General features: G+C 48.9%; 6 protein-coding genes across 6 annotated transcripts; 3 read left to right on the top strand and 3 right to left on the bottom strand.

Moving 5' to 3' along the window:
* Window positions 1-1,603: 1,603 nt before the first annotated feature.
* N7508_004934 (glycerol-3-phosphate dehydrogenase family protein) lies at window positions 1,604-3,109 on the bottom strand (the record flags this gene model as incomplete). The annotated part of the gene is made up of 4 exons (XM_058463000.1): window positions 1,604-1,685; window positions 1,754-1,805; window positions 1,856-2,979; window positions 3,048-3,109. 4 exons carry the CDS (start codon window positions 3,107-3,109, stop codon window positions 1,604-1,606), a joined length of 1,320 nt encoding a protein of 439 aa, XP_058319478.1.
* Window positions 3,110-3,680: 571 nt separating this feature from the next.
* N7508_004933 (FAM207/SLX9 family protein) lies at window positions 3,681-4,169 on the top strand (the record flags this gene model as incomplete). Its single annotated transcript, XM_058462999.1, has 1 exon — window positions 3,681-4,169. The coding sequence occupies one exon, from the start codon at window positions 3,681-3,683 to the stop codon at window positions 4,167-4,169; it is 489 nt and encodes a 162-aa protein (XP_058319477.1).
* A 449-nt stretch (window positions 4,170-4,618) lies between these two features.
* On the bottom strand, window positions 4,619-6,438 carry N7508_004932 (FAD-dependent oxidoreductase; the record flags this gene model as incomplete). Its single annotated transcript, XM_058462998.1, has 2 exons — window positions 4,619-5,605; window positions 5,659-6,438. The coding sequence occupies 2 exons, from the start codon at window positions 6,436-6,438 to the stop codon at window positions 4,619-4,621; spliced, it is 1,767 nt and encodes a 588-aa protein (XP_058319476.1).
* Window positions 6,439-7,201: 763 nt separating this feature from the next.
* N7508_004931 (putative ATP-dependent Clp protease) lies at window positions 7,202-9,102 on the top strand (the record flags this gene model as incomplete). The annotated part of the gene is made up of 2 exons (XM_058462997.1): window positions 7,202-7,637; window positions 7,697-9,102. 2 exons carry the CDS (start codon window positions 7,202-7,204, stop codon window positions 9,100-9,102), a joined length of 1,842 nt encoding a protein of 613 aa, XP_058319475.1.
* A 1,795-nt stretch (window positions 9,103-10,897) lies between these two features.
* On the bottom strand, window positions 10,898-14,258 carry N7508_004930 (uncharacterized protein; the record flags this gene model as incomplete). Its single annotated transcript, XM_058462996.1, has 5 exons — window positions 10,898-11,315; window positions 11,379-11,728; window positions 11,787-11,912; window positions 12,073-12,534; window positions 12,594-14,258. The coding sequence occupies 5 exons, from the start codon at window positions 14,256-14,258 to the stop codon at window positions 10,898-10,900; spliced, it is 3,021 nt and encodes a 1,006-aa protein (XP_058319474.1).
* An 849-nt stretch (window positions 14,259-15,107) lies between these two features.
* Window positions 15,108-16,002, top strand: N7508_004929 (Rab family GTPase; the record flags this gene model as incomplete). Its single annotated transcript, XM_058462995.1, has 5 exons — window positions 15,108-15,128; window positions 15,190-15,202; window positions 15,302-15,691; window positions 15,744-15,824; window positions 15,875-16,002. 5 exons carry the CDS (start codon window positions 15,108-15,110, stop codon window positions 16,000-16,002), a joined length of 633 nt encoding a protein of 210 aa, XP_058319473.1.
* Between the last annotated feature and the right edge of the window lie 198 nt (window positions 16,003-16,200).

Raw genomic sequence — 16,200 nt, 5'->3', positions numbered from 1 at the left:
CCTGGGCAGACCACGTTCTTTTCAACGTGGACGATCACGTGCTAGTTGGGGCTGGTTAGAGTCTCTTCGTCTGCTACAGTGTCGGAAATAAGGCCAAGGAACAAACGTTGTTTCGATTTGCCGGACTGGTAAAGTACCGTCCACATGTGATACACATATTGTGCGCGGAGAAATTGTGCTGGGCGAGCTGGCCTGGAGTATCATATCTTATATGACAAGCCGAACATGTGTAGTGTTCGTTTTCCAGATGATGACTAAAGTCACATCTTGTCATGAAATCAAGTGATGGGGAGCATTCATTGCAAACATGATGATTCGGGGAGTTTCTGATGTGCTGCCGCCGGGCTGAGATTGAACGAAAACTTCTTTGGCAGCGAGAGCACCAGATTTCCTGCGAAGACATGCTGACGAGTCAGGATTCTGGCACAATAGATCATGGAACGTTCGCGCATTCAAGGTATTTATCGACAAGAGAAAATGTGGGGCAAGGGAAGAACAATAGGGGAGTGAAGCCAGAAAATAGCTGTTTGTCAATTTGTTTGCATACATAGGCTAGGCCGTTTGTTTATCGCTCGCTTGTACCCTCGGTTGTTCAAGGTTCCTTGTGTTTCCCTGGCTATCCGTTTCCCTGGCTATCTAGCTCCCTGTCTTCTTCTTTTCCCTCTCCCCACAGAATCCATTATCTACCAAGAATAGTGAGATAACGTAAGAATCGCATGGTTTTTATTCAACGTTAACTAAAATGTCGAGTTACATAATCCCCTTGCCAAGTCTTGGCAAGGGGATGCCCCTGGCAAGCCCTCGGGACCTCAATAGCAACGGACGTCTATACATTAGCGATGACGAATCATTCTTATTTCCTGGTATATATATAATGGGCACCTCAGCGGGAGCTGAAATGCACCTTGATCAGCCTGGTACCCAGCTATGTAGTGTCCAATGTGTTTAATATCAATCAATTATTCATTCACTTACCCGAGGCAGCCTGGTTAGCACTTTTAACAGGAACTGTGCATTTTCCACTTTTTTCCATCAAATACATGTCATTCTCCAGTGAGTATAATTATGTACGCTAAGCCAAGGCCCGCAAATGAGGCACCTCCAAAATCTTCAACGGGCTATCTCCGAGATGCATTGCCAGCAACAAGACGTGATTCAAAATGGCCACGAGATCCGAGACTGACGAAAGTCTGACGTTATTGTAAGTCCGAGATAGGTTCCAAGCTATGCCTCTTTGGCCCCGTTCTTAACCCTCTTTGAGTTGTTGTAACTGACCCATTGATAGACCATTCCTATCAGCAGTTGCTCCCGTTTACAGCGCCTTAAAGCCCCAACATGCTCATCCAAGACGTACTAGCAAGGCAAAACGTTACTTGGGCTCTCAATTCAGAGACGACTTGCCGCGGAAAGCCAATCTTAAATAGGCCTAGTGGCCCACTCGAAATAAGGTCCACGAGTATGATAACCAGGAAGACAATTTGTATGAGATCAAAATCTCGGTATATCCAACATTTCAACAAAATCTCTAGAATAAATCAACACATGAAGTTCATAAGTACAGGTCATGAAAGTCTATAATGTCCCAAGCCGATCCTGGCCCAAATCATAATCGTGCAGCAGTGAACCGAGCGCCATCATCACCATGCGAATTTTGAGCAGAAGTCGAGGTACGGGCCTGAAGGGGGCTATCGGGGCCAAAAATTGTTTAATTAACAACACAAACAAGAACGAAAGACCTGAAAAGGGATTTTACCGCTCGATGAAGTTGGGAATATCCTCAACCTTCATGTTTCCTTCCAAGATACCTGCGTCTTGTTAGCTGAGATCTCATGAACATAAAGTGGGAAGCACTTACGGTAAACGGCAGTGAAAAGAGGGAATTGGTCCTCCATGTCTTGGTTCTTGAGGAAGCTGTTGACTTCATAAGCAGTCAAGGTACCCTGTAGCTTCTGGCCATTGAGCTCGGTCTTCTCAATCTCCTCGATGGGAAGGTTGCGCTCAACACTGTGCATGGCACAACGGAAGTTACGGCCACCGCTGCAGCTAGTGATCAAATCGGCCACGCCGGCACTCTCGTCGGTGAAGGTGCGCTGTTCAATGGTGGCGCTGAAGAACTGATCACCGAACTTAACCATCTCCATCAGACCAACACGCATGACGGCAGCCTTGGCGTTATCACCCCAGCCCATGCCAACAACCCAGCCAGCGGCCAGAGCAACGACGTTCTTGAGAGCGCCACTGATAGACACACCAGCGACATCGTTGACCACACGAACGTGAAAGTATGGGCGGTGGAAGACAGCCTTGAGGACGGCATGGTCGATAGGTGGGTAAGCTGATGGCAAGGCCTGCAGCTTGGTGTCTGAGATCTTGCCGGAGACATCCTTGTGCTGGAACTCCACCAGGTTGGTCTGGGAGGAGGAAGGCGAACGCTGGGGAGTAGGCGCCTTGGAGTCCATGTGTGGGGGGTCGTAGGCAACGCTGGTCTCGGACCACTTCTCGCGAGCAACCTCATTGGCAATGTTGGCACCAGAAAGAGCACCACAGTAGATGCCAAGAGTCTTGCCAATGGTCTCAGAGAAGAGGCTGATACCGGATTCGTTGACGTCGACACCCTTGATACAAGAGATACCACGAGCGTAGGGCAAGATCTTACCCTTGATCTGTTCGCAGGTTTTGATGATGAACTGATGAGGCAGGTTGAAAACTAGAATAGTGGCGTCTTTGACGGCATCCTCCAGGGACGGGTTGGCATGCAAGTTGACCGGCAACTGAACTCCTGCAAGGTACTTGATATTCTCATGGGTACGATTAATCACCTCGGTCAACTTCTGGGGACCGGCGAATGCGGGGTCGTAGTTCTGCGAGTCTTTGGGAACCTCAACATTCTCCTCATACACCCACATCTCGACTTTCTCTTCGAAAAGATCTGAGTTGCTGGCGGCATTTTCGGCGACGATCTTGGCAATGGCAGTACCCCTGCACGTGGACTATTGTTAGCACTGATTGCGCCCCAGAAATCCCAGAGAAGTGTTCTTGGTCCTTACCAGTTACCGGAGCCCACCACGGCGAGCTTGTGCTTGCGCTGGAATTGAGCGATAGAACCCATGTTGTGTGTAGAGGTAACAAATGATCGGCGGGTTAGAGGTCCGGGGATGGTGGATTTAAAAGGTTGAGAAGCCGGGGGCAGACGGGGTGAAATGAATCGGGGAGATTGGGACCGGGTGGCTAGCGGCGACCTCGGTATAACAGTGGTAAAGAAATGAGGAAAGGAAATCCGGCGCAGATTGGGACTGGAACGAATCTCCATACAAGTCACCCAATGAGTTCAACCTTTCCCGGTTTGATAAGGCAAACTGATGTCAGAAGAAGTGCGTCGAAAAGTATGTGGATCGTCACCCGAAAGGCAAGAAATCACGCAGGATAACGTCACAAACACCTTTTTCTCCTTGTGGTCGTTGCACTAGAGATGAGGTTGAGCCAAACAGCGTTGAGTTCCTGAAAAAAACGGTGGGGAGGGTGGAGCGGGCGGTGAACAGATTTGGAGAAAGTCGGGCATTTCGCTTTTCCCGATTTTCGTCCCGGGCAGATCTCACATGGCAAAATGGTAAGCTGCATAAATTCATCTGTTCCACTTCCCGGTTAATTATCGTCCACAGGCTCCTATCCGCAAAACCAATATGGCAAAGACCGCAAAGAAGCCTTCGGGTGCGGGGAGAGTCTCATCTGCGTTCGGTGAAGATTTCCGGACCAACAAGCGGGACAAGCGGCAGATCAAGCATGCCGCCCTCGTGTCGAAGATCGAGAAGGACTCTCAGAAGACCCCAAAGCGCCGACGTGCACACAAGAAATTGGTCGCCAACCTCGAATCTCTGGCCGATGCCCTGCCCGAAGCAGAAGAAGCCAACGATGCCGCCAGTCAAGCCAATATCATCAAGCAGAAGACTTTGCGACACAAGCCGGGTGCCATGAAGCGCCGAGAGAACATGGAGAAAACAGAGCGGGAACGTTTCAACAAGAACATGGCAGACATGTCAACAATCTCAACCATCTCGTCAACTTCAACTGCCGAGGCTGAGTCGAATCCCACGGCTGGTCGCTGGTCTGCCCTCCGGAGCTTCATTTCGCAGACAATGGAGCAGCAGCCTGTTTTCCAGGCGAAGAAATGAACTGGGCGCCTTTGAAATTTAATAAAAGACCCGTTCACTAAGCATCAGAGTGATCGTTCGTCATGGAGCCCCGTCTACCGAGGCCGGCACTGGGCGGCGGCATTTACACCAAGAATACCTTCGAGCAAGAAACCAAACCCCGAATGCGTAGCACTCATACGGTCATAACCAACGACATAATTCATCTTCGGGCCCGAATGCTGGATGTCGAAAAGGATTGGCCCCGAAGACTCGCGCTTTAAGCCGTTTTATACTGCTTAACCCCGCTCCAATGTGCCTGACAAACTTGGAAGCTTTAGGGCTGACGGACGCCACCAATTTCAACTTGACAAGTTTGCATACCAAATACCCCTCATTTAATAAAATACATCGATATATTTCTACTTCGCAATCTGGTCAATCGTAGATACTGCAGCCATATACCTATTCGATAATCAAAGACTGTCGACTTATTTGCTCAGACACAACCCCGCATCGTCCCAGTCCTCGCTACCTACTCCTTTACGAGCAATGAAAAGCCCCTTTGGATCCCACTTCTGCTTGAGGCTGTACAAACGAGGGTAATTGTCACCCCAAAATGACCCTTGGAAACCAGGCTCATAAGGATGCGCCTCGTTGAGGTAAGCACCCATATTATCGTTGCCCTCGACCGAACGAATAAGAGGGATTTCCACCTCTGTGGCATTCTTGATAATAGCACGCTGCTTTGCAAGCGTTGTGGTGGCATTCCAACTTCTTGAACACAGCAGGTGAATAACGGCTTTCCTCCAAGCCGGATTGACGGCACTGTCAACCTTGTCGCCATTGGCTGCGACTGCACCACCTGCAACCACATGACCGATGAATGTTTCTCCGGGGCTGTACCTAAGGCTACTCCACGCCTTGGACAATCGACTCGGTCCGTCTTCGGATAGCAGAAGGTCCTTGGAGTACAGACGCGATAGCAGTGTTGTCATCCCGCCTGTGGTGTCGGTATTACCTTCCAATAGCATAGTTTGTATCGTTGTGTTCATGGTGGGCAATCCAAAGGCGCCATATTGGACTACCACACCAGGGATTGATTTCAGCTTTTTAACCAATGGGGCGTACAATTTTCCAATTGCGCTTGTCTCGGAGTGTTCGGGGAACATGAGCAGAGATATGATGCTGGAAACGCTGCTCGTCGCATTGAGAGACATATCTGGGATCCCAAAGTAATATCCGGAGCCACCGCCGTCATTCAGGTCTGGAAGTGCTGCGTGCCACTCAGTGAAGGCATTCCAGAAATGAGGGTCACCAGCAGATGTTGTGATATTAAGATTGGCGACTACTACCGGGACTTCTGCAAATGTTCGAACAGTGACCTTGGCCACAACTCCAAATGTCCCTCCGCCGCCACCTCGCAAAGCCCAGAACAAGTCACTATTCTGGTAAGCATTTGCGGTGACAAGTTTTCCCTGGGCAGATGATCAGTGGCTTTTTTATTACGGGATCATAGGCCTTCACTTACATCAGCTGTCACAATTTCGAATTCAAGGGCATTGTCAGAGGCCAGTCCTTTCCAAGCACCAAACGGGGAATGTCCTCCTCCTTGAATGTAACCCCCAGCCGCACCAACAGTGTGCGAAGCACCTGCAATGACAGTCACATTGTGCTCCGCGACTGCTTTATATAGCTCGGCCAGGTTGACGCCCGCAGACAGAGTGACTGCTTTGCCCTCGCCCTTGCCCTTTGGCGCATGAACCGGTATAAAGTTATCAACAAACTTGATGTCCTTCATTCCATTGGTCAAGATCTGCAATGACCCTGGAGCTGCTGAACGACCGAGGAAGTCATGACCAGAATTCTTGATGGCGAGTCGAAGATTATGTGCGCTTGCAAACCGCACAGCCTTCTGAATCTGCGAAGCCGTCTGTACCTTCGCAGAGTACAACGAAATACGACCTTGGCCACAGGTTTTATCATGAGCTGACTCCATATAGCATGTTTGGTGTCGCTCTGCCCAGGCTTCCCAATTCTCCCATTGCCCAGCACCGGGCTGAGCAGCTCGCCAGGTAGAGTCGGACCACTTGTTTATGGCATCCTTACATGCTGCCTGATCAAACTCTGCCGCATAGCAAACGGATGCGGCAGGCCTGACAGCAACGAGATTCCCTTGGATTGTGTCATTCAAGCCAGACCATTCTTGTTCAGATGGCCAGCAGCTTTCGTGTGGTCGGCAGCGGCAATGACCTGTGCTAGGTGCCGCACTGGCAATAGTTGCGAAGAGAGAGAATAGAAAGAGCTTCATAGTAACAAGAACTAGTACTAACAATGCTTCGATTGCTATGATTCACGCCATTTGCGTGGTTTCCCCTGAAATTATATACTTCGCATCCGGGGCGGTGCTGAGCCCATGCCCGGGTGCCCAATACGAGACTTGCCATATTCGGTTTTAGTGCCCACTGCCAGAGTGAATACAGTTCTTGAATACAACAGGTCTCACAACTCCTTTCTTGCCACTGATTTGAACTAAACTCACCGATTGACCTAAGGCACTCGAGAATGGACAAAGAAGGTGAAAATGGAGAGGTCGCGAAAACGGCGCATGAGACAATGCACTTGCTTCAAGGCTCCTGTAGAGACTTTCGAATACTCAATAGCAACTTTCCCACCCCTGTGAGCGGTATTAGTAAATAGAATTGCACCTAGTCGAGCATGGCTGAGCAAGGTAGATCCAGTTCGTATTTGGTGCAAAGTTGGTTTATGACATCATTTTCTCGATTCTAGTGTAGTGATTAGCAACCAGGGTGCAGGGGAGATTTGAGACTCCAAAAATAGCCTCTGGTCAAGCTTCAATTGCCAGAGAGAGACGAAAAGATCAAAGAACCCACACTGACACGATCATACGGTCAGAAGTGAGTTGATCCGAAATGGTCAGGTTCACCGGCCCGCTGACTCATCAGATAAGATCACCTGCGGGGAAAGCTATCTAATCCATCTCTGACTCTGACTTCTCTGATCTGCTTTCTTATCCTCTATTGACCATAGCACATGTTAACTGGTACCCAGCGATGCTGTGGAGGGCCTTACAGCGCCGGCTTCCAGCCGTGACACACCTCGAGATTGTCCAATGTCGGCGCCTTCCCCATTCATACATCAGGTCAACACGCCACTTATCCAGTTCAACTACATTCCCAACCCGTTCGCAATTCAACCGGTCAGATTTCACAAGTCAGCCATTTACTGGAAGCTATGAGCCGGGGCTTCCAACGACCGGGCCCCTCGGATCAACGCCGGCCTTTGGTGCCCCGCGTATTACTCCGAAAGTGCTGAAGCAGTATCTCGATCAATACGTGGTGGGCCAAGATCGCGCCAAGAAAGTGCTCAGTGTCGCCGTATATAATCATTACCAGCGCGTTCAAGAGCTCTTGCGCCGCGAAGAAGAGGCAGCCGAGGCACATGCAAAGCGGCAGCGGCGGGAGGCAATTGAGAGTCATCCGTTGGAAGGTAATCACGCATTTTGAGTCTGTGGTGGCTTCGCTTGCTTATTCAGGTTTCTGTCACAGATGAATTTCCCGTCCAGCAAAGGACTGTAGGGGTACCACAGACTCCAAAGCCACATCGCAGTACCCCCCTAGATCTCCCGGAACTCGCCGACACGTCACCTTTACAGCTGGAAAAGTCCAATATATTGCTTTTGGGACCATCTGGTGTCGGAAAGACTCTCATGGCAAAGACTCTTGCCAGAGTTCTTTCTGTTCCATTCAGTATTTCCGACTGCACCGTGTTTACCCAGGCCGGCTACATTGGAGAAGACGCTGAGCAGTGTGTTCACCGACTTTTGGCAGCGGCAGACTACAATGTGGAACAGGCGGAACGTGGCATCATTGTTCTTGACGAGGTGGACAAGATTGCCGCAGCGAAAGTCAGTCATGGCAAGGATGTCGGCGGTGAAGGTGTCCAGCAGGCACTCCTCAAGATCATCGAGGGCACAACGGTACAGGTTCAAGCCAAGCCCGAGAAGAACCCGCGCGCAACCAGTCCTCCAAATAGCTACCCATCTAACAGTCCATTGGGGAACTCGCCATTCCAATCTAACAGTCCAGGCAACCCAGCTGCGAAGGGCGAAATTTACAATGTGCGCACGGACAATATTCTGTTCGTCTTCTCTGGCGCATTTATTGGACTTCACAAAGCGATTATGGACCGGATATCTCGCGGTTCCATAGGCTTCGGTCAGCCTGTACGGGCAGCCTCAAGCACTACGGATCGTCCAGGGTCATCAAATCCATCTCCCAACGAGCCCTTTCAAATACTTCCCGGATCCGAAGAAGAAGCGCTGTACAAAAAGCATCTCCCCTTCTTCAGCTCTGCAACGCCAGCTGGTTCTGGCGCTGAGCCAACCTACTTCAACCCCCTTGACCTTCTAACCCCCGCAGATCTGCAAAGCTACGGGTTTATTCCCGAACTGATTGGGCGCATTCCTGTCACTGCCGCTCTCTCCACCCTATCCCAACCATTACTTCTACGCATCCTCACCGAGCCTCGCAACTCTCTTCTAGCCCAATACACAACTCTGTTTTCTCTTTCCGGCGTCGAGCTGCGCTTTACCACCCCGGCACTGCACAAACTCGCCGCCAATGCCTTTACAATGGGAACTGGTGCACGAGCGCTCCGCACGGAGATGGAAACCATCCTCAGCGACGCCATGTTCGAAGCCCCCGGCTCGAGTGTGAAGTTCGTTCTTGTGACTGAGGCCGTGGCGCAGCGCAAAGAAAAGCCCATTTATCTTGCTCGGGGACAAGGTGGTCGGTTCCATGCGATGATATCTGCCGAGGAAAGTAAATGGGAAGAGAAAATTGGCCGCGAGAAGAAAGATCAGGATATGAAGGCCAAAGCACAGGATGATGCTGGTGATGGCTCTTCTCATCCTTCGAGCTTCCAGGAGTATCGGGACCAGGCAATTGGTTAAATTCAATGAAGGATGTTCCCTCCTGTTTGATCTTGGGCATCATATCTGGGTTGCGTTTGGTATTTTCATATTCCCTTTACGTTGGCAGCAATTAGCATCGTTGGTAGCGAAAACATGTCCAAGTATTAAATTCACATGGTTCTTTTCTTCTGTTCTCATTCTCTTATGCGCCCTCATTAGAAAGATTTCTAGAATGCATGCTTACCTATACAGACAAGGTCTTGTAACATCCCAGGCCAAAAATCCTATCCTTAACTTCCACAATAATAAGGTATATGGCAAAGAGAAAATCAGGAGAGAAAGTTGTTGATATAAAGTAGGAAGGCTCCACCCATATCAGCGCCGCCCCACACATTGACCCCGCCAAGAAGATAGAGCCCAAACTGAAACATTCAATCTATTTGACACCAGCCATAATCCCTGATCATTCGTGAAACAACGGCTGTGGTGAATTCTCGCCATTTCCAACCTTTCGCTCCACAGTTTAAACATATTACTGTACTGAAATTTAACCCGACAAGCTGCCAGACCCACTTTACCTCAATATCTATGCATTATAACAGTGGCTAGCCATAGCTGTTTCCCGCCTCATTCTTCATTTCTTTTGTATGTCGCTATTTTCTGCAGCATTGCACAGATCTATTCTGTTGTCTGCCTTAGCGGCAGGCATGTCCAACGCCTATACTCTCACTGTTTCAGAGCTACTGATGTTTAAAAACATCGATCCAGTCGTATTCCCTGGTCAATACAACAGTCATATGCACAGCATCTTTGGGTCAGATGCAATCACTGTCAACACAACCAAGTCATCCGAAGTCCAGAGGCCGCTCAACAACGGTAAACCTGAATGACTTTTCGGTATACCGTAAGTTCATTTAGTTATATTTCATCAATCAATCGCATTTATAGGCTAAGCGAAAAGCCTATGTCTGAAGAAGGAGGACTTGGGCAGGAAATTATTTGGTCTTTCTGTCTAAATTCTTAAATCTTAACTTTCCTTTCTTCGTGCGTCCGAAGTCGGGACTTCATTAGTTCAATTGCCGCCTTTCATCGTGTCCAATCTGCAAGGTCTACGGATCATCGAGTCAGTGCCTAGCAAGCCGGATCCAAAGGTCTAAACGCCACCCAGAGCGTAGTGTCGAAGAGTCCTCGATCTATTTTTGGTGCAGTCAAAGTCCGCAAAGAAATGTTGAAAAAGCGCATTATAAGTGAGACTTAAATGCCAATTCTCACTGAAACAAAATCAGTGAATACACCTTCACCTTTTCAATGATCCCTTCCTTCTTTAGAGAATTCTTTATCAAAAACTTAGCCAATCCCACTAGAGCAAAAATAGAACCATTTTCTAAGACCATCACTCTAACCTTTATTAGTCTATTGCTTTATCCTAGCCGCTTATGATTCTTTGACTTAATTCGGTAGTAAATGTTCGAGTCTCTATCCCATGCTCTCTCCTTCCTTAAACGTAGTGACATGTATTAGAATGTGCCTAGTATCTTCGGGGCCTTGCTCTATAAAGTCGACGTGTACACTTTTATTTCACTTTTACTTTCATCTAGATTCACTTCTAGGTGTACCATTAACAAACTGAGGTATATAAGATATAATCTGTTTAAATCATAATTTAGACATTAGCCTTACAATATGAAGAACGGCAGTGTTGTCTGCAAAAGATATCATATAGTATTATTCACTGCATAATGATAAATACAACCTAAGATTAGGAATATCATACATGGTGAACTACTTAAACAGGGTATCATAAACGATAAGAAAAACTACCAAACCCCTATATTCACATAGCCTTACGAGCAGCATTGACCTCGCCTAGTAAAAATTCCCGGTCACTGATATGGCTTGCATGAAATCCTTCAAACCCATAGTGAAGAAAAATATGCCCCCAGTTCTCCCATCGGGACTTTGAAGCAGATGTCTTTAGGCGTTCAGATACGATAGCGATAAAAGTCCCAAATCGGGCCATTTTCAGCTTAGCCACACCCGCCAATATTTCAATCAGATGGTCCGCGTCCCGCTCGGCCTCATCAAGAATAGACTTGTTTCTGTCCGTGCGATCTTCAACAGACGGAAGTTCAACCACCGTGGATGTACTGTTTTCAAGGCATCCAAAAAAATCCAGACTAGACGCGTCAAAGGCTCGAGTTGGAGGGTAGTCGACATTGTTCCTCATGATCAGACTCTCGATTAGGCGTAGGCTGTTTTGGATGAGGTTGGTCAGAAAATGATCCGAAATGGCGCCAACAGGAGATTATACGTACGTGTTATGGTCTTTTACACAACCTTCATCATTCAGCTTGTCCGTTATCCATTGTAGGATGCCGGGGAAAAACACAATCTTCCACCTGCTAACTCTTTTCCTTTGACAGCGGAAGATCCAACGAAGAATAATGGCAACATCAATGAGGTTGCTCATCGCATCCTGCGTGATAAGCACCATCGCAGTGCCTGGCTTCAGAATACGTTGCGCATAAATGCTGGGCGCGTTTAGATTGTGGTCCGGAAGGTCAATCGGGCGGAGTACGCGGACCACCCAAAAATTGAACAATTTCTTGTTGACTCGAGCGATAGGCGGCTGCAACGATTCGTAGTCATGGAAGGACTCGTGGAACTGCCAAGATAGTTAGCTGATGGAACTACCTTGGATATTCTGTCCCGGAAAAACATACAATGACGACACCCTGTTGATTTTCATTCACAAACAAGGCCCAGTGACCTGGATTTTGATTTGTGAAAGTAACGATCCCCTGTTCTGCGTACATCATCTTCAAGATTTCAACCTCGGCCACGGCATCCTCATCGTCAAGGAAACAGGCAATATAAAATTTTTTTTGCCTTTGATCGCCTCCCGTTCTCCTCAATCATGGCAAGATCATCCGAGTTGAGGTGCGCCATCATAAAGTGTTGACGCAAAGCAATCAATTGGGTTGTGGTTAGGCGATCTGGGCCTCTGACCGGAGTTGGAACACCAAAGACACTCTTGTCAGGCTCCAGAGCTAGCTGGCGGAAAGTAGTTGAATGTGGCTTTCTTCGGTTTGCGGAGAAAGGTTGCGAGGACTGTGTGTTGGTTCGAAGCTGAGGGTCAAGCGAAGGAGCGGTGTTTTTTGGCCCACCCTCGTTAATAGCGAAAGTTGGACTGCGAGCCCGAGATCCCAGTGAGGCTATGGGCAAGAGATTTTCGCATGCCGTTAGAAGAATAGGAACCCCACTTGGTACATTCTCATTGTATTTATTTCGAATCCAATTTATCCATTCGGTATTTTGAGGGTAGCGAGACGATGCAACCCAGGCAATCTTGCTTCCCATCGGCGAATAGAAGATAGCAACAAGATCATTTTTGCGAAGGTGTTCGGCCATATGAAGTAGTGATTCGTTAGTCTGATGGAAGCCCTCTATCCATCCGGTACGCATAGCAACCTAGTTTTTATTAGTCAATGGGAGTAATACCTTTGCTGATACAATAAATCAAAGCTTACCGTAGGTTTTAATGTATTAGTTGCTGTGGGTCGAGTTCGCAAACGAGTGATTTCATCAGTCGTGCACAAGTGTTCAAAGTGAATGTTAAGTTGCGCCTTTCCCCGTGGCTTATTCCTGACTATGTCTTTAGACAAAAGTGATAATCCACAAGCCCTTGTATTTCCAACTAGATTCTCATCTCGCCCAAAGGAAGTCATCATCAAAACCTCTCCAGGGTTAAACCAGTATCCAGGGATAGTACGAGCATCGAATTCTGGAGTGCGTGTAGGCATTAGGGCAAGCTGCTCAGGCAAAGAGAAATCAGCAGGAGTGATAGATCGAGGATTGAAGTTGGTATTGATGTTCTTTAAGACGGCTGAGGTGTTTGGCGGCTTTGGTATACGCAAAAGGCCAGGAGAACGTGAGCGTGAGCGTGAGCTTGAGCGACGCCTGGCGGGACTATCCCGCCGAGAGAAGATATCGGCCGGCTTGTTGATGTCACCATCTTTCAAAGAACGACGTTGTCGCTTCGACATGTCGAACTTGTCACGAAAAGTTTGCTTTCGGGGGGCACTGTAGCCCGGCGAAGGAGGAGGAGAGGGCGACGGCAATGGTTTAGACCGCCTGGTCTTCTTGGGCATGGGTGGATAAGTTGGGGCAATTATAACTGGCAAATCTGCGGCATTCGTGTCAGGGTGCCCCGTTCTCTCCGGAAACTGAGAGGGCCGGATCATATCCAGCTTTGTGAATTCCGCTGCTGGATCACGGCGGAACAGTGGGCGAAGCCCAGCTCTGGCCCCTGTCCCTCCTTCTCCAAAGGTCGACGCTGACTGAGTGGAGGTTGAAATTGTCAAAGCAGGTGCCGGCTCGTGTTTCCATTGGTGCGGGTACTTGTATGCGTATTCGATGTCGGGTTGGGGTGTGTATTGAGGTTTGAGTTGGGGTGCGGGTTTGGGTGCAGGTTTGATTGGAGATTTTATTACAGTTTTGATTACAGGTTTCATGGCAGGTTTGATTGAAGGTTCGGGTGCGGATTGATGTAGCCGTTCAATTGGCGGCTGAGGTTTTTCAAGCTTTCGCCGCTTGTTCCTGTCAGTAGCTTTGGCCAGGTCTGAACTAGGTGGCTTTGTCCTGTATCCATGAGATGCCGGCAGTCGATCGTTGGGCGAGACCTGGCTTGCTCTCGACTTTCTGGAAGATGTTGTATGGTTTTGCGAAACCAGTGGTGTTGACGGCGTGTCTTGAGTTGTCGGCGAGGAAATATGGAGTTCTGGAATTTGTGTACGGAGATCCACGAGATCCCCTGGGGATTGTTCACCCGAGATGCGGATTTCTCGTCTTTGCCGGCGGGATTGACGATCCCGCCTGAGTTTTGCACAATGTTTCTCCCAGGACTTTATGTTGAAGGGTTCATGATGCCCTGACTCGATGAGCTTCTTTTTGTCGTCCCAATCCTTCAGGGTGGCGGCTTCATCGTCAAACATTTCAACTGGCTCCCATGTTGCTCTTTCAGCAGGATAGCCTTCCCATTTGATAAGGTACTCGGTTAGGCCGCCAGTGACACGCTCCGCCCAAATGGTCTCGACAACGTACGACTTGTCCTCATCTTGGTCACTGTCAACTGAGGACGAGACCTCATCGGGGTCGTTGTCGGGAGTAGAGTTCATCTCAGCATGGGAAGACATGACAGTATCAACCGATGCATCTGGCGATTAAGCTTGTTAGGTTGGTGACATGAACGTCAAGTAATGGAGCGTGTCCAGCGAGAGAAGGCTCACGTGCCAAAAAAAGGCACACAACAGTAGAAAAATGTCAAAAGTGTGTGATGAGGAGACAAAGTGTGAAAATCAGACGATAGAAAGGAAAAAAAAAACGTCAAAGTCCACGTAAATATCAAACAACGCAGGATGTGCCACTCGGGCAATTCCGCAGTATCTCAATCACCAGCCAAGACCAGAAACTCGGTTGATAAAGGCAAACAGTAGTGAGCGGTGTCAACAGACAGATGGTGGGGAAAGAGAGATAAACAAGGAAGGCAGAGAAGAGAAGAGAAGAGAAGGGAAGAGGGAGGAAAAACCGTGTCGACGTGAAGCTCAAGTACTGAGCAAAGTCGACCAATCAGATGATTCTGGTGGCGTCTCAGGCAAGAGCCTGAGCACAGCCCAGGCGATAGCCTGAGGACAGTCCAGGGGGAAATCTTATCTGACAACTAGACAGCGCGATGCAACGGCCAAAGTCCAAAAGTGAAGCTCTACCAAACTATATTGCCGATAACACAGACCGCCTGCGATGAAAACACCAGATCACATGATCCGCTAAGCCGGGCCCGGCATTAAGGAGAGGCCAAAGACAGACATCACTCCCCTACTGATTCTCATTGCTTTCCGTGTGTGCTCCCCTTTATTTGCTTCTGTCTGCAGGCTTAGTGCTGACGTATCTATTTCACTCTCAAGTCCCTCTTTCTAGTCTTCACCTATCCCCCGCCACTCACCCTTCAATATCACCCCTCGAGCTTGAGCTCGATCACATTCAAAATGGCCAACGACGAATATGACGTGAGTTGACTCAGACCATTATTGTGTCTTGTATCGACATACTGATAATATTGCCACATAGTTTCTCTTCAAAGGTAACCTTGCCACCTTCTGCTGATGCCCGCCTTCCTATTATCCGCCCCTTGTCCCGAAAATTACAAGACTGACAGTGGACTTATTGTCATGGTGAATAGTGGTGCTTATCGGAGACTCTGGTGTTGGTAAATCTAACCTGTTGAGTCGTTTCACCCGTAACGAATTCAATCTGGACTCCAAGTCAACGATCGGTGTGGAGTTTGCGACCCGTTCTATTCAAGTCGACTCGAAGACAATCAAGGCGCAGATCTGGGATACCGCTGGTCAGGAGCGCTACCGTGCCATTACCTCTGCCTACTACCGCGGCGCTGTCGGTGCCCTCCTCGTGTACGATATCAGCAAGCACCAGACGTACGAGAATGTCAACCGGTGGTTGAAGGAGCTGCGGGACCACGCCGACTCTAACATCGTTATCATGCTTGTTGGTAACAAGAGCGATTTGCGCCACCTGCGTGCAGTCCCTACTGAGGAGGCCAAGCAATTCGCTAGTGCGTTCCCCGATAACTGAAGTCTTGACTATGTGGCGCTGACAACCAATAGGCGAGAACAACCTTTCATTCATCGAAACCTCCGCCCTTGATGCCAGCAATGTTGAGCTGGCCTTCCAAAATATCCTCACAGGTAGGTGATCGCTTCTCCCAATCATTAGCTTCCTGTGCTTATCCCTCCAGAAATATACCGCATCGTTTCCAGCAAGGCCCTCGACTCCGGCGAGGGTGGCTCCAACCAGGTCGGCGACCGCCGTCCCGTCATCGACTTCACTCCACAGGACACTGAGCAGAAGCAGGGCTGCTGCTAGTTTCACTCTTCGCGAGGACGACGCACCGACCGCCACGACTCTTCTTTTTGCGATGTGATATTGAGATGGTCTTGATCTGTGCTGGAGTCTGGAATTCAATGGCTACAAAGATGATACACAGGCGGGATCTGGTAGAGAAACTATTTGGGAAGACAGGGGTCTCCAAGAACTGATGTACCCGGCTGCTTGATTCCCTTC

This window comes from Penicillium antarcticum (genome assembly GCF_028974205.1).
Source record: "Penicillium antarcticum strain IBT 31339 chromosome Unknown utg000005l_segment0_segment0, whole genome shotgun sequence".
Lineage (NCBI taxonomy): Eukaryota > Fungi > Ascomycota > Eurotiomycetes > Eurotiales > Aspergillaceae > Penicillium > Penicillium antarcticum.
The sequence above is the reverse complement of the archived record's forward strand: the minus strand, read 5'-3'. Positions and strand labels throughout refer to the sequence as shown.